This window comes from Balaenoptera acutorostrata, chromosome 12 (assembly GCF_949987535.1).
Source record: "Balaenoptera acutorostrata chromosome 12, mBalAcu1.1, whole genome shotgun sequence".
Classification (NCBI taxonomy): Eukaryota; Metazoa; Chordata; class Mammalia; order Artiodactyla; family Balaenopteridae; genus Balaenoptera; species Balaenoptera acutorostrata.
This window is the reverse complement of record NC_080075.1, coordinates 75,990,355-76,013,330: the sequence shown is the minus strand read 5'-3', so window position 1 is coordinate 76,013,330 and position 22,976 is coordinate 75,990,355. Positions and strand designations below refer to the sequence as shown.

The 22,976-nt window shown below is 54.5% G+C and overlaps 1 protein-coding gene across 3 annotated transcripts in view; it reads left to right on the top strand.

Annotated features, from left to right (window-relative positions):
* The window catches only part of KLHL29 (kelch like family member 29), a 315,474-nt gene that overhangs the window by 148,816 nt on the left and 143,682 nt on the right, over positions 1-22,976 (top strand). For 2 of the 3 annotated variants that reach the window (XM_007183458.2, XM_007183459.2), the window contains one exon: positions 21,698-22,027. In XM_007183458.2, the coding sequence (XP_007183520.2) occupies positions 21,743-22,027 (285 nt within the window). In that variant the 5' untranslated portion in view covers positions 21,698-21,742. Of the gene's footprint in view, positions 1-21,694; positions 22,028-22,976 lie in introns of all 3 variants that reach the window. The other variant, XM_057558621.1, reaches the window with a different exon arrangement.

The following is a 22,976-nucleotide window of genomic DNA, read 5'->3' as shown; positions in this document are numbered from 1 at the left end:
AACCTCGTCTTAAGCAGCACAGTGCCTAGTCCTTCAGAGAATGTATAAGAACACATTAGAACTCCTTTGACCGCAGCAGACAGGCACACAACTCAAACTAATTTGAACAAAAAAGGGAATGTGTCAGCTCTTGTAACTGAAAATTTCAGCAACAGCTCCCGTCATAGCTACACCCAGGAGTTCATGTAATATCAGAACTCTTTTCAGGCTCTAATCTCTGCTTCTCTGTGTGGCTGGCTTCATTCTCTGCTGTGCACATTTCTTCCTCCCCACGCCCGGGGAAGATGGCCAGGAGCTGTTCCAGCTCACAATGTCCATACTGTTCCTGATCCCAAGGGAAGAGAGACCCTTGATTTCTGAGTTCACATAACAGATCTAAAATATCTGAGTCTGTTTGGGCCATGGACCCTGAATCAGCAATTATGGCCAGGAGGATAGAATGCACTGATTTGCCTGGCCTGGTCACGTGCCGACCCCAGTGGTGGGTCAGAACACCCAAGCCATATTTAATGGGCTCCACATGGAAAATCTTCTATTACCACATGAAGACGAGGACTGGATATCAGACAACAACAGATTTCACTACTCAATTCTGCTCAGAGCCTTTCTCACCGTCTCCATTTGACAGTCATCTTCCTGATGCCTGGAGAAGCATCTAAACAGGTGCTCAACAAAGAGTTGATACATTAATAGATAGATAAATAAATCAAGGGGTGGTTGGGTGGGTGAGTGCAGGGATGACTGAATGGATGGAAGGATGGATACACACATGCTTAGCTAACACTGTGGAGAAGGCAAGAGGAGAGAACCAGGTCCCAGAACTCAAGGGGCTCACACGCATGCCCAGCGGAAGCACCACTTCCTGTCTGCTGGTCTAAGATCCCCTTGAGGATTGGTCCAGCCCTGCCAGACGGGGGCTTCTTGAGAGCATCTCTGCACCCCTCACAGCCCCTGGCAGAGTACTGAGTGCCAACCAGGGCTGGCTAGTGGGCTGCGTGTCTGGCAGCGGCTCTGTGCGTCTTTTGTTTTAGAGGGACAGTAAGACAGGAGCTGGCCAGTCATGCAGTGTTATTCCGGTGTCTGAGGCAGCAAGTCTCCCAGGATTTCTGGTCGAAGACACTGTGCATTCACCATCCTTATGCAAGCCCCTCACAATTGAAACCATGTGTGAGATAATATAAAATATATATTGGTCTCTGCCCCCAATTTCTGACACAGAGCTCCTGAAACCCTTGTAATTTCCCAAGAGATAAGAACACTGGGAGCATCTCTTGTTCTAATACTGGTCGTTGACCTCTGTTCCTGACACAGGGCTCCTGAAACCTGTGTAATTTCCTGGGTGAGAGGAGTGTCTTTTGTTCTAGAGGGGCAACTCTGGGTGGGCTCCCAGATGGCCCCTGGATGAAGGCTGGTCACTGGAAAGACTGAGCCATGATTAGAAGCTTGGAATTTTTAGCCCTACCCTTCATTCTCTTGAGAAGGGAGAGAAGCTGAAAATGGACTTAATAATTGGCCACACTTACGTGATGAAGCTTCCATAAAATCCCAATAATACAGGGTTTGGGGAGCTTCCAGGTGGGCGAACACACCCACACCGGGAGGAGCATGCACCCCAGCTCCATGGGGATAGAAGCTCCTGCCCTCCGGACCCTCCCAGACCTCGCCCTGTGTGTCTCTTCATCTGGCTGTTCATCTACAGCCTTTATCATATCCTTTAGTAAAGTGGTGAGTATAAGTGAGTGTTTCCCTGAGTTCTGTGGGCTGCTCTAAAAAATTAATCAAGCCAGAGGAGGAGGTCATGGGAAACTCCATCCATTGTTGGTCAGTCAGAAGCACAGGTGACAACCTGGACTTGCAATTGGCATCTGAACTGGGAGTGGGAGGTCAGTCTTGTAGGATGGAGCCCTTGACCTGTGGGAACTGAGGCTGTCTCCAGGTAGACAGTGTCAGAAGTGAGTTGAATTGTAGGACACCTGGCTGCTGTTGGAGACTTGCTTGTTAGGTGGGGGGAAAATCCCCACACATTTGGTGACCGGAAGTGTCAGAAATAAGTGTTCTATGTAAAAGAACAGGAGACCCACAGGATAAAGATCCACAGTAGGGAAGAACTGAGTTTTCCCCTACCTGGGAAAAAGAGTTTTTCCTATACAACATGTTTTTTTAAAAAAAAGTCCAAGCCAAAAAATCCACATAATTGATGCTCCCGGCAGACAGCAGCAGAGCTGGTGCCTTCTTCTTGTGCAAAAGGATGTGTGGGTTTTGGCCCAAAGTCCAGCTCCTGGGAAACAGTAGGTGTGTCTTCCATCCAGGAGCTCTTGTTTCTGGCACGGCTGCAGGCACTGTCTAGTAAACTGAAGAATTAATCCTGGGAAGTAATTAGCACTCCTGGGAGTGGTTGGGGTGTGGGCCGTGTGTTGTCAACGATGTCGCCATGCTGGTGGCCTTGGGAAGCAGCACTAAGAAGCCTAAATGGCTCAGGCAACCAGGGCCGAGCAGTGCTTTGTTTTGCTCTGTTTTAATTTCCATCCCTTTAATCTCTGGTTTAAAATAGCCTCTCTGAAGTCAACAGTCATATTTCTTCCCTGGTTTGTTAGTCCTTTTTCCATCCTTCAATCGCATCTTTTTCTGTGCACATGTTCATTGAGGAACAAAAATTCTCTAGGCTTCTAGAGGACGTATTTCAGCCTCAATAGTGCCACCCGCCTGGAGGCATGCACACCCAGAGACGCTCCTGCAGACGGCAGGGCCCGACGGCTGTAACCAGGTCTGCAGGGGAGGTGCCCCCCACCCTCTGCCAACCTGATCTCCTTCTGTTTCCATGAGGCACTTGCTCTCTGATGGGGCGGCCCGCTCTCAGGGTTTGGCTATTGGAAGATTTGCTGAGTCTTGCTTTCTGGAGTTCACCTTTCCTACAAAGCATGTGCCGTGCACAGGGCTGCCCAGGCATTTGGAAGAAGAGAGTCCTCAGGAAGCCAGGGTACAGCCTCTTTCCTTCCTGCCTTCTCTCCCCAGGATGAGGCAGGGTAGGGACCATCCCACAGGGACAGTCTCCTGCCTGGATCCTCAGGGATTCAGCCTCGGAACTGGGAGTTGAACTTGGAAGATGGGCTCAGAGTAGCTGCCTGGGCCTCTCACTGGGGACACCTGGGGGAGGAACCAGGTCTATTTAACGCTCTTAGTTAACAGCTCCTGCTTGGCTGGATCCAGGCTCTTGGGGACCTCGGGAAAGTCACTTTCAACTCTCTGAGCCTCTGTTTCCTCACCTGTAAAGTTAAGATTGCACTCGAGGAGGCTGATGGCCGAAACAAACAACCCCCAAATCGTAGTGGCTTAATCCAATAGAAGCTTCTTTCTCTCTTGGCCACAGTGGGGGTGGGCCTCCAGGAAGGAGCTCTGCTCCGTGGCTCCGACAGGAACCAAGGCTCCTTCCACGTTGTGTCTCTGACACCTGGTCCTTGTCATGCCCTGCCAAGGACAGGGGACGAGAGGGAGAAGAAGGCAGCCCTGCTCACAACCACATAGGGCTGGGGGGGACCCGAATCACTCCCACGGCCCCAGCTAGAATCATGCGGGACTGGGGTGTGTTGTCCCACTGTGGACCCCAAGAAAGAGGGGGACACAGACATGGGGCATACCAGTGGCCTCTGCCAGAGAGACAACAATAAGACGTTCCTCCCCAGGCTGCCCGTGAGGGTTAAATGTAAGATGCTATGGCTCTCCCAGCACAGGGCCTGGCCCCGGAGACGTGGAGATATTGTTATTTTTCTTCTCTTTCCTCTACCAGTTATTCCCTTGAGGTTTATGCAAATGGTAGACCAAGGCAAGAAATTAAGTACATGTCCCTCACCTCTGAAGCTGCTTATTTCCTTGTTTCCTTGCAGTGTAACATTTCATTAGACCTTCCAGTTGGGGAAAGAGCAGGCAGATTAAAAGTCAGATAGTGCCTAGAAGCCTGCTTCATCTGTTGCGGGGACGGCGGGCGCTTTAAAGCTATTTGGTATTTCCGCTGCCGAAAGGCCTCCTCAGGAGCAGTTGTGTTTTAATAAATGGCTGCCTGAGTAATTTTCCTGGAAGGAATTGCTTCTTGGATGTGCCTGCCCCCAAGGGAGGACTGGCTGCTCGCTCTCAGTGCTCCTGGAGCCCGTGCATCACGAGAGGATGCTTGGGGCCAGGAGCCCATCCAGTCTACCTACCCCGCACTCGTGATGTGACCCCAGCAAGCTCTCCAGGGCCCTGTGGAGGGCACTGGACAGGGGAGAGGATGGGATATATGGGTCTTGATCACAGTTCTAAGGAAGAGGATCTGTCCAACCAGCCTGACCTGTCCCTTCCCGGCGGCCACGGGCAGAAGTGCTTCCCACGTTAAGATCAGGGCAGATTCATTTCTTCACTGACCTTGACTGACATAGCCCGCCATCAGGTGTGGGCGGCCTGGTGGGTGGGGCAGCACAGGAGGGGACAACGGAAGTCCCCCATCCGGGATTTCTCTGCCTATGGGAGCCACGCTGACATGGAATTGCAGCATTCACTCATTCATTCACTCATTCATTCATTCTTTACTGAGTGCCTGCAAGAGGCCAGGCACTGTCTGAGCCACGATCCAGCAGTGACTAGAACTGGTGGTCAGAGGGCATGGTGGCTGAGAGCCACACTGCCTGGGTTTGAATCCTGGCTCTGCCACTTCCTCGCTGGGTGACCTTGGGCAAGGTGCTTGGCCTGTCTGTGCCCCCACTTCCTCATCTGGAAAAGGGAGATGGCCATCGTAATAGCTGATTGTTATGAGGATTAAATGAATCAATATCTGTAAGCACTGCCTTTATAGAACTTACATTCCAATGTGAATGAGACAGAGAAATCTAAGTAAATGATGTAGTCTAAAAGAAGGCAATGAGAGCTACCAAAAAATAAAACAGGAAAAGAACTTGGCATTTTAAAATAAGTTGGTTAGAGAAAGTCTCACTGAGAAGGTAACATTTAAGAAGAGACCTAGAGGAAAGCAGAGCCCTAGCCCTGGGGCTAACAGGGGAAGAGTGGGGCAGGTGGAGGAGGAGCGGCATGTGCAAAGATCCTGGGGCAGGAGGGGCCTAAGGTGCTGGAAGAGCAGCAAGGAGGCCAGTGTGCTAGAGCAGAGTTGTCAGTAGTGGGGGTGGGGGAGATAAAGTAAGAGAGGGAAGTGGGCCCCAGGCTTCACAGACCTTGTAAGGGTTTGGCTTTTTCTCAGGGTGAGATGCAGGCCGTTGCAGGGACTTGAACAGAAGAGAAAGATGGTCTGACTCAGGTTTTATCAGGATCACTCAGGCTGCTGTGTGGAGAATACGCTGAGTGAGGGTAGGAGATGAAGGAGGCAGCTGAGCTAGGAGGCTCTGGCAGAAACCCAGGTGAGAGACGATGGCGGCTCAGACCAGGGTGGCCAGGATGGAGATGGGGAGAAGTGGTGGGGTCAGGAGGTAACTCAGAGCCATCAATCAAGGCGGTTGGACATATAAGAAGCGTCGTGAGTTGGAGGCAAAGGATCTGCAGGGCCAGGCTGGCAGGGAGCTTGAGTCCAGAAGTGAGGCCCAGAGGGGATGTGGAAAGAGCAGAAATACAAGAGCTCTCCTCGTGGTACCACCACGTCCTCCGTTTGTGGCCCTGAACAAGCCACCTAATCTCAGAGATGGTTCCCCCTCTGTAAAGCAGACGCAGGGCTAGGATTCGCTTGTAAGTGGCTTGCAGAGTGAAGGCATGCTGCAGGTGCTCGATAAATGCTCCTTGCCTCTCCTCCCTGCTGTCTCCTTGCAGCTGGGTGAGGAAGGGTCAGCACAACAGAGGGGGTCCCCTGATCAGGAGGCTGATTCCAGCAAAGGCTCAGGGGTGTAGAGAGGCTGATTCCAGCACAGGCTCAGGGGTGTAGAAAGTGATGCCCATGCAGTCACAGGGGGTGTTGGCACCTGTGTCTCTGCTTCACGGTGAGAGTCACCAGGTACTTCCCGTGGGTGGGCAGCCCTGGAGGCTGTGGGGTGAGCACGCTGCTCCCGGGACAGATCATTTTCTGGGCAGCCAGGGAGTGCATGCCAGGTCAGCCCTTTTCTCTGGCTTGAGCTATACTGAGCTGCTTTTATTCTGGCCGCAGAAGTCCATCCTGGTGGTGCCAGGCTGGTATCTGACACCAGAGTCCCCCCAGCCTCAGGCAGGGACTCCCCCCACTTCCTCCCTATCCAAGCCCAGACCTCTGCAGCATTCTTTGTTGAACCCCAGACAGTGGGGTGTCAGCCCTGCTCTGGGTGCCGCTACAGGCCAGCCCTCTGTTAATGGACTGCTTGTGCCTGCAGACTGGGCTGGGTGGAGCCAGGAACAGATGGTCATCTCACTCCCTCCCCAGGGGCCTCTGCAGCTGAGATCTGGCCCACAGACAGCTCAGCTCTGCAGCACCCATTCAGTGGCCCGGACCCTGTCATCCCCATTTGTCCTCAGGATGCCCACTCCTTTGCCCTCAGTAGACCCTGGGACTGAGCCCCCGTAGAGCTGGGGTCTGCACAAATGTGACTGGGGGCAAAGTAGGGTGGGTTAAGTAGGGTTTCCACCCGGGCAGCCGATGGGGAGTGCCCGATGCTGAGTGTTTTCAGAGCTTAGTATGTGACCAGGCACATGGGACCCTGCAGAACAAGGGCTGGCAGAGAGCGGGGCCAAAGGGTAAAGCAGCAGAGTAACTGGCGTCGTCAGGAAGGCTTCCTTTTGGAGACCAGAACTGAGCTGGAGGAGGACTGAATCAGGTACTGCAGGATGTTTGATGTGACCATTCCTGTTGTCCTGGAGTCGCAGATGAGGCACAAGATTGAGCGTGAAATGTGCTCAGGACCCCCACGTTAAAAGGGGAGCTAGGTAGCCCAGGACCCCCCCCCCCAACCTCTCCCAGCCCCACAATTAAAAACCCTTGTGATGACTACAGGAAATATCCTTCCTGAGAAGAGCGTTACCCTAGAGAGGGGTGCTGAGGCTTCTCCCTCCCCTCCTGGGGACGTACCCCGCCCCCCCCCCCCAGCCATCAACCCAAGCCTTTCCTCCTCGGGACCTGGTGCCGCCCTGAGACTGGAGCATTTGGGAGGATGTAACCAGACACCAGCACTGTGCCTGACTCTGCAAGGCCAGAGGTGGCCGGTCAAGGTAACGTCCCGCTCATGTTTCCAGAGTGGACAATGCACAAGGGAGTCAGATTTGAGCCGTCTTGGGAGAGGCCACCCAGGAGGACAGCCCAGCAGGGGGTGAGCTGTCAGAGCCCTTCAGGGAGCACGCTGAACACAGCCAGACCATCCGGGCAGCTCCGGCAAAAAGACTCACAGCAGTGCCCACTGGGTCTCCGCCACCCAGAGGCCACCTCCGCAGGCTTGCAGTGCTCTGGTCACACCTTGCCTTTGTCCTCTCAGCCTCCCTCCTGGGCACTCTGGGGAAGCCAGAAGCAGCAGTTAGTGAGTGACAAAGAGGCAGCACCCGGGGAGTGTCACATCCCACCCGCCCCACCCCCATTACAGGATGCTGAGCCTGGGTCATCGGGGGCTGGGCCGAGGAGAGAAACTGAACTGGCTATGAGATCAAAGTTCCGATAAAAGACTGGACCTAGCTAAGGAGAAGCTGAGGATGAGATTGTTTTTAGAGTTGACCTTGCCAGTGTCTAGGTGTGTGACCACATAGGCTACTTGAACCCCTCTGTGCTTCAGCTAAACATTATAAGTACCCCCCTCAGAGGTTTGTTCTGAGGACTAAAAGGGCTGATGCGTAGACAGCCCTCAGTACAATGCCAGGCGCACAGTAAATGCTCAGTACGCATCAGCTCTCAGTAGTAGAAGTAGCAGCAGCAGCAGTAATAACAATAGAAGTAGCACCCAAAAGTGACCAAAAAAAAAAAGGCAGTTTGGGTCTGACAGGGTAGATTTGAAGGGAAGTAGTAGGAGAAAAAGAAATCTGTTTGCTACTGATATCCCACTGAGTTCAACCTGTTTAATAAGCCTGTTACACGATTATCATTTCACAGGATCTGTAATAAGAAGAGCAGTGTTGAGTGCAGGGGTGGGCGGCGGGGAGGCCTGGAGCAGCTATCCCTGCTGCCTGAATGGTCCAGGAAGGCTTCCGGGAAGAGGTGGCACAGAATAAGGCCTCACGCCATGCAGAGGTGGAGATACACCATTGGGAGAAGTAAGTGGTCTCAGGACCCTTGTACATGTCTTGTCCTTTTTGCTCATGCTGCAGCCCTGGGGACAGTTCAGCCCAGTAAACATCAGGGAGCCCCTCCGTTATGCCCAGCCTGGGGTGGGGGGCACTGGGACAGTGAGATGAGGAGGAGGAGGAGGAGGCAGGCTCTGCGCTCAGGGAGCTGCCAGCCTTGTGGGATGAGAAGATAAAAATCGTAGCGTGTCTAACGAATGTGGCTCCTGGTGAGATAGAGGGATTCAGGGATGCTGTAGGGTTCAGAGGAGGAGAACTTAGCCCAGGCTGGGCACTCTAACACACACACACACACACCCTTTCATCTCTGTCTTTTCCCCATAACTGTTTCTTCTTCTGGGCAGATGATAGGGCTGCACTCCTCCACCTGCTTGAAGTTAGACATGGCCACGTGGCTTGCTTTGGCCAATGACATGAGAGCAGGAAGGACGTATGTCCCTTTCAAGGGACAGCTTTAAGAGCCAGTGTGTGTGATTCCCCAAACCCTCTTTTCCTCTGCCACCGTGGCCAGCAGAGCTCAGCTGAGGGGCACTCTCTCAGCCTGGGTCCTGAAGAAGGATGACCTGGAGCAGGGGCCCCAAGTGACCAGTGGTGAGCGGGTAGCATGAGTGAAAAGCACACAATTGTCGTTAAGCCACTGAGATTGGCTATTTATCATCGTAGCCTAACTCACTTATCCAGGTGAATGCAAACATAAATTTTTTAAGTGGCCCAAATAGAAAACCAACCCTGGGAGAGTCTTCTCCGAGCCCTGTGGCCTTTCCTTCATTGGAGCCCCCTTGCCCTGGGAATGGCAGGTCTGGATCCTAGTTCCATCTCTGCCCTAATGCTCTGTGCCTCGGGTAACACTGTTGTCCAAGGGGGTGTCTGACCACACAGTGGCTGTGAGAGTCCAGCTTGGTGGGGAGACGGTCTTCGGGGACTTGGGGGTTAGGGAACAGCCAGCAGTCAGCCTGCATTCATCAGCTTCCCTGCCTTGAGCCCTGAGGGTCACGGTGAAGGTCAAACACAGAGTTAGAAGCAGAACAAACCCAGGGCAGGGGGAACCCAGAGGGAACATGGTGGTCCCTGCTGCTGGTGGGCATGGGGCCAGCGGTCCCAGGGTGCCCAACAGGGTGGAAGTGGCAGCCTAGAAGCCAAGTGTCCCTGCTTGGTTAATCTAAAAATAAACACAAAAGCAACAAAAATCTATGTCTCAATTACTGCACACAAGCTGTTCAAACAGCCAGCTCTGCACTGGAGACGTGAACTTGTCAACAGAGGCTGCCTCGTTTGCATGCTTGGGTGGTGATAAAACACACGACCTCGAAACAGGCTGCCCTCTGGTCTGGGTAGTTGTTTGGGGTTTTTTGTTTGTTTGTTTGCTTTTAATTTAATTTAATTAAAAATACAGACATAGAATAAAGACAGTGAAAAGCTGAAGCAAGTGCAACAAGCTAGGGCAGCAGCTCCCAAAACGAAGGTAGAGGAGGATCTGAGGTCTGAGATAAGCCAGGCCCTTGAGAGGGAGGTGAGCAGGAGAGTGGCCGGAGCGAAGCGTCAGCGGCCAGAACCAGGGGACAGAAGTCTCTCCCAAGTGGCCCAAAACACTCCTCCCCTCCCCTGTTGATCATGGAGGAAGCCCCAGTGAGCAGTGTGGGCCCTCAGCTCCCAAAGCCGAAGCAAAGGCCTTTTAGGGACCTCTCTCTCTTGGGGAGAGGGTGTTACAGCCCACGTCTGGGATGAGCTCAGTGGGCCGGATGCATGGCGGGCAAAGCTGAGACTTCCATCCTTGGCATTTATTTCCTCTCCCACATGCCCACCCTCACACTGTCCTAGCTCAAATACAGTCTGTTCTCTGAAATGAATGAAGCCCCAGGAAGCTGAGCTACCCTGGGCTCCAGCGCCACCCTGAGCCACCCTGCCTGCTCCAGCCCAGAACAACCACTCCCTCCCATGAGCCCATGGGAGGTGACCCATGGGAGGTGCTCGTGCTTTTCTGTATCCTTACTGTGTGCTTTCCTCTTGACAGTGCTACTTTCCACGAAAGCCAGAACCTTGCCCCATCCTTGCCTGCTTTCGGGATCTTGCACAGAGCCAGGCATAATGAAGGCAAGAGGTGGTCAGTAAATTTGATACGACTTGACAAGGAAAGGGCAGAACCTGTATTAATCAAGAGCATGCCTAAGGGGTTGCTTGGGAGGGAAAAGGGGGCAGAGTCCTGACTCGTGAAAGTGGAGCCCCAGAAGAGAAAACAGGCTACCTCTTAATTTCCCAGGAAGGGGTTCTGGATAAGCAGGAGCCCCCAGAGATGGAGAAGAGAGAGCTGCGTGCTCACGCCAGCGCCGGTGAAGGTGCCACAAGTCCTGCTGCTGAAGTGGCTGTTGGCTCTGCATTCACTCTGGACAGGGATTTTAATGTCCCCAGCCCTTGGGGCAATTCTGCAGCCATCAGCCCAGACACTACTTACTCAGTGAAATAAAAAAGCAGTCAAGTCTCTCCCAAGGAAGATAATATCCTGTCACAGGCAGTATGATCTGCCGGCCATGTGACGGCCGTTCCCTAATGTTTCCAAATAGACTTTTGAATAGACCCTTGTCTAGAAGAGAGCAAATTGCAAGAGCATTTTTGGCAGCCAAATAGAGAGCGAGTATTAGTCTTTCTTCTTCGCAACTCTTGCTGCTAGGTCTGGCTCCAGGCACCGAGTAGGATTCATCCATCAGCTTGGGTCACTGATGAACACCATTTGCTGTGAAGAGACATCTTGTTGAATTAGTCAATGCAAGATTCGGAATAATCAGGCGTGCCAGAGGCAGCCTGTGAGAGAGCAGGAGGCCTGCTTAGAGAAGGGAAGTAACTGCAAAGTCTAGCTCCCAATTCTGCAATCGTGTGTTTGCAGGACCGTGGGAAAGCAGGCTCCAGACCCTAGTGTTTCCGTTCTCTGTGAAGCCACCAAGAACAGGGAGTCAGAAGGAGCAAAGATGGTTCCTCGTCATGATAACTCTGGATAACTGTCCTCTATGCCATCAAACCATCCCCGCCCGCCATAGCTGCCTCATCGATCCTGGTGTTTACGAGCCCCTAATTTATACACACCTCCCTTCTTCCCTCAGTTTATGCTGATATTATGCTGCCAACTGTCATTTCCAATATCTTTTTTATTTTTCATTATCACCATTATAATGATTTACACCAGTAGCAATAGCACAAATGCCTAGTCAATTAGTCCCATGAGAAAAGGCTCTGAATCATGTGTGCCTTTTTGGAAAAAAAAAAATACTGCATCAAAACCCACAGCCAGAATGTCTCAAAGTAAAGGTGCACATGGGAAGGGACAGAAGTGGCAGGCTTGTTCTTTTAATATTGTTCCTCTAACACAGGCACTGGAAAACACCTTTCCGAGGCAGGGAGATTGCTTTTTGCGTTAGAAATTGGGCCCAGAAAAGGAATTGGTGGCATTTTTCTGGAAACCTATCATCAGAAAAGCATTTTGAAACATTTGTCTTTTTAGGTCATGTATTAAGCCCTGTAATTATGGAATGTGGATCTTCTCCAAAATACCTCTGCCCCCCGGGGCCATCCGAGGACCACAGTGCAGTGGCGAGCACCGTAGGAGCAACAGAGTGCCGGCGTCCTAGGGCCGACTCTGGTCCTGCTAATGGGCGGATCTTAGGCTGGTGTGTCTCAGGCTCTACCTGCATTCAGGTCCTCCTGGGGGATCTTGTGAAAACCACAGATTTCAGCTCGGTAGTGCTGAGGCTGGGCCTGGGATTCTGCAGTCTAACAAGCCCCCAGGTGGAGCCAATCCTGCAGATCCACAGACTGCACTTGGGCAGGGGGTGCTTAGGCCACTATCCAGGCCCTCATCTTCATCCTCTCCTCTTCATCTCCCCCACTTATAAAAGCCAGTGTCAATACATCCCTGCCTACACCATTGGGATGTTGTGAGAAGGAAATGATGTGGTGCTTTTGAAGACCCTTGTGAAGGGTAAGCACTGTGACCCTACAAGGTCATGCGGTTGTTGCCGTGACCACCACTGGACCTTTAATGCAGGGGCTCCCTCCCTGCCCTCCCCTGAGCCAGTCCATTCACTGGTCTGGGGTCTGCTTAGTTGTGTCTCCCCCAAAGCTTTGGATGAGCCAGGATGTAGGAAATACACGCAGCTGGTGGTGGAGAAAGCAGGTTCCCTGTCTTCCTTTAAAAGTAAAGATGACACCCTCAAGCCCTCTGTTACAGAGATTGATGCCCCCTGGGGAAGGGAAGCGGAGGTCAGGTGTCACTGCCCTGGTTTCTAATCTGAGCTATCGCATCCCTGACTCCCTTCTCCCCCCAGCCTGGAGGGCCTGGTAGAAGCTGCTTGGTTGGGTCCAGGCCCTGGAGCTGCAGCAGGTCTTGGTGGAACCTGCCAGCAGCTAAGCAGCGGGGCTGGGATGAGCCACCCCAGCCTGGCACCTGGACTGGGAAGCCTTCACACTTACCCTGCTGAGTGAGTGACCAGTGATGGGTGGGCGGGGGACGGGGGCGGGTGGTATTCACAGGAGGACAGTAGTCCCTCCTGGATGCCCAAAGCAGGTGGAAGGGAAAGGCCCTTTCAGAGCAGGGGTGAAATATGACAGCAATGGCTGTCTTCAGTTCACTGGGGCCTTGGTATTTAAGGAAAGGAGCTAACAATAAAACCACACCTAGGTCACTCCTCTGGCTGAGAACAGGAAGAGGCTGGTGTCAGCCTGTGAATGTTCCAGAGCTTCCTTGGCTTCTGAGCTGGTCCAAAGGATTTGAAACAGGGCCCTGGGTCCAGTCTGGCACCTACACGTGGCCCCCACTACCCGAACATTTTATATCCACTTGGAGGTGCTGAATACCTGTTCCCCGCTGAGGAATACCTCCCCCCAGGAGCAGGAACTGGACTGGATAAGACAGATGAGGAAATCTGTAAGGAGGCCGTGCTTTCAGGGCCAGACCTGAGAGGGTGGCCTCCTTGCTTTTTTCACCCTGGGCACCTCTCTTGCCTCAGAGTGTGTTCCGAGCTGGAAAGGGCTTGCCACTTTGATCTGGGAGCATTTCCTGTGTCCCATCCCCAGGTGCCCAGCCTGTGCCCAGTCAGCTCCATGGAGAAAACAGAGGGGGGGGTGTCCTGTCTTTAGGGAGCACACCCTTGAGGAGCGGCACTCACTTGGGCGGTGGAACGTGCCAGCCCATCGCTGGGTCGTTGGCCTGCCTCTGGAGCTCAGAGAAGAAAGGGCTGGTCAGGGGACGCCTCCTGCAGGAGGGGCTGGAGCAGGCCCACCCCCGAGCCTCAGCCAGAATCAAGTCGTCTAAGTCAGTGGGGTCTTGGTGGGGACGGGGGTCGGTGGGAGCCGAGGCAGCCCCAGGAAGCCGGGAGGCATTTCCGAGGGGTGCCCCCAGCTCCTGCTGGCATCTGTGCCAAGTCAGGGCCAAGCCGGCTTCTCCAGAAGCATCTGTAGAATTCCTTTGTATTGTATTTGCCAAGATGGTGTTCCGGCTGCTGGTGATTATTTTGCTCCAGAAGAAAGGCTAAAAGATGCAGAGAGGGAAACGAAAATAAGAAAGATGGGCACCGACTGTTCCAGCCGACTGGGCAGTGCGTCTCCCCCAGATGAGGCACTCACTCGTTTTCCCACGGGGCCGGACGGGCGGTGGCTCATCGCTCAGCCCCCTGTCCGGAGGTGGTGCGGACTCCCCACTGGCCTGTGGATTAATCACGCCTTCAGGTCCTTACAGCCAGCGCCCACTCCTCCGCGTGCCTTAATGATAGGAAGGAGGGAAGGGTCGTTAGTCACCTGTGATCCCAGGTACAGCGTGTGCACACGGGGCATGTCAATAGTGGGGGGCACGGAGCGCGTCCTGCAGCGAGTTCAGGGCTGCACAGCACGCTGGTCCTCGAGCAGGGGGCCTCAGGAGTGTCGTGGGCTCCTGGACAGTGGCCCCTGGGCCCCAGCCCCACATGGACAATACAAAGGAAAGGACTGTGACAGTCACAGTACTTAATTATTTATTCATGCATTATTCATGTTGAGGCAAGTCTGTGGGGCAGGATGCTGACCTGGTATCCAGCAAGTGTACATGAGACTGAATTACAGAGATACAGCCCGGGCAGCAGGGCTGAGCCTGGTGTCCGCCGGTTGCCCTCCTCCAGGCCATCCTCGGGCCCTGGACTTGGGTCCATCATGGCACCCCTGAGCTTCAGGCAGAAGCCCATCCATCAAGGCAGGCTGTAGGGTTTGCAGTAGGAGATCCCCTAGGTCACAGATGTTCAGCTGAGGATGACCTTCCTTCCACCCCAGTGTGTTGTCTCCCAGTGGCCCCGGGTGACGGAGCACCCTGCAAGGTCCTGGCCGTCCCCCCAGCACAGGGGGTCTCGGGGAGTCTGTGAGACACAGACCCACACAGCTTCGTAGTTCACAGCGTCCTTTGTCCTCATCCCAGAAACTTGCCAGGTTGCTGTTGGCCTTGGAGTTGCAGGCCTGTCCTTTTCTGCCCTGTAACTCAGATCTGCTCGTTACCCAGTGATAGGGCTTTTCCCCGTGTGCAGAGGGCTCAGAGGATGTACAGTTTGGTCCTCACAGAGGCCCCGGGGGCGGGTAGGGCTGTCCATCCCCGCTTTCCAGATGAATAACCTGCAGCATCCCCAAGTTCCTGGGGCTAGTAAGGGGTGGTGCTGGGGGTCGAACTTAACCCTCTTGACTCTCTACCCGGCTCTCTTTCCACTGCCCAGGGGCCCCGGGTTGAGTCCTGGAGTGGTCACCGAGGGCTGAGCTGGCAGAGCAGAGGGGCCAGGCCCAGCACTTGGACTCAGGCAGATAGTTAAGTATGGCTTCCCTGAACAGAACAATGAGTGTGGGCCCCTTTGCAGAGAAGCCTCGGAACCCAACAGCTCAATGGCCAGCTTGTGCACAGGGCCAGAGAGGTGCCGAACACCAGGGGCCTGCCCAGCTCTCGGGGTCGGACAGGAGCATTGAGCATGGAAGGGTTCAGCTCTATGCATGTTTTCCAGAGTCTGAACTGGACCTTAAACCAGGCACCGACTGGGGTGGAGCCCATATTTCCCAGCGGGGGAGGACGCATAGGGTAGGCTCCATGGGACCGGACTATTTCTTACACAACTCCGAAGCAGAGACATTAACTTTTCCATCATTATAGAGGTAACCTAACCACAGCACAGAAAATGTAAAAATAAAATAAACAGCACCTGAAACTTTGGATCAAATTCCAGACAGGTGGAATTACTCCTTTTCAGCAGCTGCAGCAAAACTAAGACAAGGGAAGATGGGTGCAGACTGGAGGCCCCGGACATGTTTTCTATCTGGGCATCAGGAGCACAGAGAAGGAGAGAGGCAGGGAGATAAGGGTTCCAGGGATAGGCAGTGGGCGGAGGCTTGGGGTAGGAGCTGGAAGTCAGGGGCTGGGGCAGCTTTGTCATTTGGTTTTCATCCCAGGTAACAACCCGGCCGACTCCTCCAAGGGAATCGAAAGAGCCTGGGGACCGGGTGGTCCCTCCTGTGTCCCTGCACACCTGGTGCTCTAGTGGTGCTGGCCACATTGAGGAATTGTCCCCAGTGCCCAGTTGGCAGGGACGCCGACTTCCAACTTCCATTCACTGCGGATAGAAGGGAAGCCCAAGGGTGAAGCTTGTGGGTGGAGGTCCCAGGCCAAGGCCCCTCCCAGGGGAGCACACACCCTTTCTGGTGAGCAGGTGAGCCCCCACGGGAGCTGGCACCTCATCCCGCAGGACCGGAGGCGGCAAGAACAGACCCTCCACTCTCTCCTGGAGAGGAGCCCTGGACAAAGAAGGCCTTCCTCACGGGGCACGGGGATGCAACCGGGCACACCAGGGTGGCCTCTGTAACGCTTCCAAGGTATCATCTCAGCTTTGAGGTAGTTGGGCTTGGCTGTGGTGATTCTCCCTGGAGCTGGTCAGTGTGGCCCTGCTGCATTTCTGGGGTGCTGGGGGGGACTCTGTCCTTAGGCTCAGGGTGTGCCCGTGTGTGTTGAGGCTCTGAACGGGGAGACGGGGGCAGGGCGGGGGTGGGGGAGGGGTGGTGCAGGAACAATGGTTGTGCATTCACAGCAGCACTCTGGCCCATCAGGAGCAACCCAGAGGGACGTGCTCACCCCATTCTTCACGTTTGCTGTGATTCTGCAGGCAGGGCCTCTGCTCCCCTCACTCTCCCCGGGGGGAGGGGAGGTGTGTACAGAGAGAAGGGACTGGGAACCAGGGGCTGGGACCGGCTTCCCGAGCGGTGCACTGGGCCCAGGCTCAGCCTCTCTGGATCTGGGTCTGGCTCTGAAAAGTGAAAACCCAGGTGTCTGCAGAGGGGGCCACCAAGTGAGATGGTGGAGGTGCATGCATTTTAGCAACTGGGAGGCATGTGGCTTCAGGCAAGGAAAAATGGGGTTCCCCCCGCCCCAGGGGTATCCCCTCCTCTCTGTCAGCCCAGCATCCCTGGGACGGTGCAGAGGACAGCACTCGTGGTGGAGAAACAGTTTTGCCACTCAGGATCCCAGAGGCCAGAGCCAAGTCTCACACGCAAAACTCCCACCTCTGGGCGACTTTTCAGATTTAACCCAGGACCTGCCCCGAAACATCTCTACCCTGGACCTCGGCCTGACCTGCCTCCACCCACAAATATAGGATTTTCTAGACCCTAGAGCTCTTTCTTCACACATGTGCATGGAATTGAAAAGGTGCTGGCCACACACTAACCCCACCCAGGTGCGAGCCCTGGTTCCTGGTAAACAGCCCCACACGCTCGGGAATGGCTGCGGCCAGACTCCCTCCTCTCTCGGTGCCGGGCCCCGAGCCAGGCTCTGCCAGTTCATAGGCCGCCTACCAGGTGCGCGCCGTGACAAGGAAGCGTTTCTACACGTTTTGTCTGTGATTGCTTGACCAGTCTCGTCTGAGATGCCTCGTGCGCTGGGGGCCTCCTCCCGCTCCAGGGAGCACTTCCTGATGCCTCTCCCACCACCGCCCGGGATGCACGTGTGGGCACAGGGGCCACAGCCCAGCAGGAAGTACTGACGTGGCCACCTCTGGTGCTGGCACTCTGCCGTCTCACCAGGGTACACCAGGCAGCACTCTCCTTTCGATCCGTTTGAAAGGGGAAATTAAACTGAGGAATGAAGTTGAACCCAAACCTGCCATGCGAATAGTTGACCTTTTTTTTGGATACACTTAATGAGGCTGAGACCAGATTGTGTGGCCTCCAGCTGCCTGAGTTTCCATCTCCTCTCCGGCGTTTTCAGGAGACTTGAAGGGATGAGCAGCGGGGTGGGGACCCCCGCAGGTGCAGCTGCTGGGCCAGCTTTCCTGCCACACACCGGGGCTGCGAGGAGGAGGGGACCACAGCGTGGTCCAGCAGGCGGCCCAGCCCAAGGCAGCGAGCTGAGAGGTATGATCGGCATCAGTGGTGTCCTTGGAGCCAAGGAGGCCCCTCTGACCTGATCCCAAGCACACTCTGCCACCTCTGGGCACGTCTCAGGGGCGCAGGGTTGCTGGCCACCTGAATGCCAGCCCTCCTCATCTCCATCCTCACCAGCTGGAAGGAGATGGTTCCTTGACAATATGTGAGGTTGTGTTGTTTTGTAGGAATGTAGGGGCTGATTTCGTGTATCAACCAGGCTAGACTAGACTTTTAGGTAACAAACTGCCAATCTCAGTGCCTTAACACGATAAAGCTTTATGTCCCAATCGTGCCAAGTCCAGCGCTGCGGGAACAACCCTCTCCCGTCAGATCACTGCACCAGCTGGGAGATATGGCCTCTGAGGTTGCCACGGCAAGCAGAGAGAACCACAGGATCATACAGGATGTTTTTAAAGGGCCCCTCCGCCCTTATTCTGTCTGCCTGAATTCAGGTGCATGATCCCAACCTAACTACAAGGGAGGCTGGACGGGTCTTCTGGCTGAGCAGAAAGAGGACACAGTGTTTTGAACTTGGAAGCATCATCTCTGCCCCGCTTAGGATCCAACCTAGGGAAGCAGTCGCCCCCGGGGGGGACTGGTAATTAACCAGAGCCCTGCCTAGGCAGGTGAATCTCAGGAGACCAGAGTCTAAGCTCTGGGGTCCAGCTGACCCTGGACACGTAGATTCTCCTTTCAGAGCTGTCCTTAGAGACTCCAGTTCTGATTTCCTAGAAAGGTAGGACATTTCCTAACTCCAGTGCCTACACAGAATTTCCAGCTGGAAGACTCAAGGTGTTTGTGTCTGAGGTTCTCCCTTTACACAAATGTGTTTGTCCCTTCCTGAAACATTGAGCAATTAAGAAGGAATAAACATGTGTTTGTTCATTCAGCAAACATTTCATGAACACCCTTCTATGCCAGACATTGCTAGGTGCTAGGATTACAGAGAAAATAAGCCTGGAGTTTACTCTGAAGGTAGTAAACGTACAACAGCCATCCATGGATGCTGGGATGATGGTGGGTACAGATGTTCAGGGGGACAGAGGAGCACCTCTCACCTGACTTGGGGTGGGGGTGAGGGTCAATGCAACCTCTGAGAAGAGTCAGTGCCTGAGTTGGGTCATAACTGACACACAGGACTTAGCCAGGGGGAGGGGGAAGCCAGTTCTGACAGAGGAGCAGGAGGGGCTTGTCCCCGCGGTGAGAGAGGGCACGATGCCCTCAGAAACTGTACGGCGTTGGAATGGCCGGGCATCGCCTCTGGGGTGGGAAGAGTGAACCGTGATGCTAGAAAAGTGAGCCAGCCCAGATGCTCAAGTGTCCTCTGGGCCACCCTGAGGAGTCTGGATTGTATTCTGAAGGATAGGGTTTAAAGCAGGAGAGGAGAGGATGGTGACCAGACCTGTGCTTTAAAAAGCCATAAGGGCAAGGGTAAGCTGGGACAAAGTGAGAGAGTGTCATGGACATATATACACTACCGAACGTAAAATAGAGAGCTAGTGGGAAGCAGCGGCATAGCACAGGGAGATCAGCTCGGTGCTTTGTGACCACCTAGAGGGGTGGGATAGGGAGGGTGGGAGGGAGGGAGATGCAAGAGGGAAGAGATATGGGGACATATGTATATGTATAACTAATTCACTTTGTAATAAAGCAGAAACTAACACACCATTGTAAAGCAATTATACTCCAATAAAGATGTTAAAAAAAAAAAAAGCCATTAGGGTAGTTGGTGGAGGATGGACAAAGAAGGGTGAAGCTGGGGGCAGAGGACCCATTGAGATAATCCACATGGGAGACTCGATTTGGGATGGATGTGCAGATGGAGGGGGGCAGATCTGAAAAACAACTAGAGCAACAGACGCAAAGACCCCGCTGTGAAATATGGGGATGGACATGGGGACACGCGGCTTTCTCAGAGAGAGGGAATTCCTGAGAATGCGTGTTTGGGCGAAGAACAATGAGTTTATTTAGGGACCAAGAGGTTTAGGTACCTTCAGGCAGTAGGATGGTGGGCGTGGCGCAAGGAGAAGGAGGGAGCTGGAAACGTGGCCTTGGGAGTCGTCAGTAAAGAGGGGAGAGCTGAATGAGGTCATCCAGGGAGAGCGGGTAGGGTGAACAAAGGGCAGGAAGTAGGGGCGCTCAAGCAAGAGCTGAGAGAGAGGAGCCTGCAATGCAGACTGAGAAGGAGGAGCAGAGGAAGGAGAAAAAGTGAGAGAGCACGACGTCACAGAAACCGCAGAGAGGAGCTTTCCAGAAGGACATCAACCACGCCAAGTGGAGGGGGGGGTTCAAGGAAGACACGGCCATCCATGTCCCACTGAATGGAACGAGCAGGTCCTTCTTGACCTCGATGAGAACCGCCCCCCAAGGAATGGCCAGAGGGAGAGCCACACGGCAGCAGGTTGCAGTGTGACCTGGAGGAGGGAAGGTGACCAGAGCCCAGTGTAGACATCTCTCCCGAGAACCTCGCTCGGAAAAGTTTGTGAGGGTGATCAAAGGGATATTTATTTTTATTGTTATGATATTAATATTGAATAGATGAAAAAACAATTTTTGTGGCATTGTGTAAGCCGTGAAGCATAGTGATGAAATAAGCAGTGCACCCACCATCCAACTGAAGAGGTTGCGGTCAGCTCTGCTTCAGGTAGGCCTGCAGGCTGAGCCCGGGCCTCGGGGTCGTGGGCCCAGCAAGAGGGGACAGTGCCGAGGGAAGGGACAGTGGCTGCCAGGGCCCCGCCAGCCACAACCCGGGTTGGGCTGACCCTGGCTCTGGCTCCGTGGCGCTAGAAGTTGGCCACTAGTTCTGGATGTGCCAAGACCAGGCTAGGATCAGGCTTAATAGAAATTTTAAAAATAAACTGGTCAGTTCACTAGCCAACAATTCCGGAGTCCCCAGGCCGAGCTGGACTGGTGAGATAGGAAAGTGATCCAGGAGCTGTCCCTGACCTCCAGGAGCTCACACCCCAGACAGGAGGTGGGTGGAGAATGGAAAAGAGTCATAGATGACCACATCCCTTGTGCCTGAGCCGGGGCAGGGCTGGGGATGTGAAGTGCAGGCAGACCCCACACTCACCCCCATCGGTGTCCCGGCACCGCCTATGTTCTCCCCTCTGCCTCTGCCTCTGCCTCGCTGAGGCCGCTCCAACTGAAACAGCCTCTCCTGTATCTTTACATCTTTCCTGACTGAGGGTGGCTGGCAGGGAGCCAGGCAAGTCACTGTCGTGCTGAGCAACATATGATCCCCGATGATGCAGGAGGCCCTCGGAGTATCTGGTGTGTCTAGGTCTCCATGACAACACTGAGGGCCTTATGTTCGGATATTCGGGAAAGTTGTGTGGGAGAAGGTCTGGTGGACAGAGGCCAGGGAGCAGGGGGTGGGGCTCTGGTGCCAGCAACGGATTTGTAGGTTATGAAAGAAAACTCTCAAGTCCCGGAGGCTTAACAACCTTCTCAGACTTGAGTCGTATACTGAGCCATGGTCTGGAGGCTGGAGATCCTGGCCACTTTCTCATCTTCTAGTTTTCTCACCTCGAGGGAATCACTTACTCTTAATGAGCTCCCTGGTCCGTAAAGTGGGGATGACCCTGCCACCTCACAGGCCACTCCAAGGATCAAATGAGATCTATGTCAAGGGCCTTGTTCACCACAAAGTGAGTCTACAGACATGGCTGCTCTCACCCCATCGTAGGGTTGAGGAAAACGCAGCCTGGGGGGTCCACGGGATCTTGTTTTCACAGTGGGGATGGAGGGATAAAATCCCAAGGCATAATTAGGAGGCGCACATCTGCATCGTCCAGGGCAATGTGGTGCTCCCGACCAGAAAGGATTACTTTAATCTGTGACTGGGTTCAGATCTCGTTGACTATACTTTTGCCACGTGATCCCGGACAAGTCATTTATTCCTCGTCTGTGATGGGGCTAATGGTCCATGCTTTGTGGGCTTGCTGTGAATATGAAATGAGCTAAGGTTTGAGAGCCCTTTTCTTGCGCATAGAGAAGGCGCTTAATGGACGCTGAAAGCCGTTGCTGTCCTCCTCGGGTCCTGGCAGGGCTGCCGTTGGTCTAAATCGCCCTCCTCTCCACTCTGTGCCAGCAGGTCCGGCCTCTGTTTCCACGTGAGGAGCAGCTGCGGCCCACCGAGATGTCCCGGCACCACAGCCGCTTCGAAAGAGATTACCGGGTGGGCTGGGACCGCCGCGAGTGGAGTGCCAACGGGACGCATGGGACCACCGGCATCTGCAGTGCCACCACCGGGGCGGGTGGCGGCACAGCCAGCAGCCTCAGCGCCCGGCCCGGCCTCCTGCCGCTACCCGGGGTGCCCTCCCGGCTGCCCACACCCGCCACGGCCCCCGCGCCCTGCACCACCGGCAGCAGCGAGGCCATCCCCAGCCTCGTGGCCAGCTCTGCCTCCGCCGTCACCACCAAGGTAAGACCTCCCTGGCGTCCGCTGTGAGCAGGAGCCGGGCAGAGGGGCCTGCTTCCCCCCCCCAAGCCCTGGGCCAGCTCCGCAGCCCGTTCCCTGGACGCTGCCTTCTCCAGAGTGCAGGCAGCCCTGGAGCTGCGCCGGGCACCTGTTTAAGTTAAAGTGCATGTGGTTTTATTTGCCATAAAGCCTCTCTCTGTGACTAACATGGGAAGACGAGCAGGTGGCTGAGGCCACGCGTTGTCCTCTGCCATGCTGATGAAGGGCATTTAACCGGTGAAATGACCATGAGACTCCAGGTCGGCAGTACAGGTTTCCTAACTAGGCGCCTGTAAACCAGACAAGCCCCCTGGGGCACCGGTTACTTGGGTTTGGAAGAAGATACTGAGCAGCAGTCAGTCCTAAATGGGCATAACTCTGCTGCTTGTTCAGCAGTGTTAGTACTGAGAACACTCACGTCACTGTCTCCTCCAAGCGTCAGACAACCGCATGGCATCAGTACTTTTGTCACCCGCCTGGCAGTTGAGTACATGGAGGCACGCCGAGTCTGCGGGAGCAGGTCCACGGTGGGCCCTCCTCGGGGACCCAGGCCTCAGGGGTGTTAGTTCCAGGTCATTCCCCGTCTTCTGGAGGCGGCTACAGCCCGGGGAACGACAGCAGAAAGCAGTCTGTTTTACCAACCACCATATCAAAATGAAAATGTCGCCAAGGCTCCTGCTTAGCTTCCGGACGAGCTGGATGGACCCCCTCACGCTGCTCAGAGCCCCTGAAGGGACAGGGGGACCCAGGCCGGTGGCAGGAAGCCCTTTCATTGCCGTCCTGTCTCCTGGGCCGGCAGGGGCTCTGCAGGCCACTTTGCCTCTGCCAGCCATTCAGAGCCGCATCCTAGGGGCGATCTCAGCATCTCAGGGCCAGCGTGCGCGCGCGTGCGTGCGTGTGTGTGTGTGTGTGT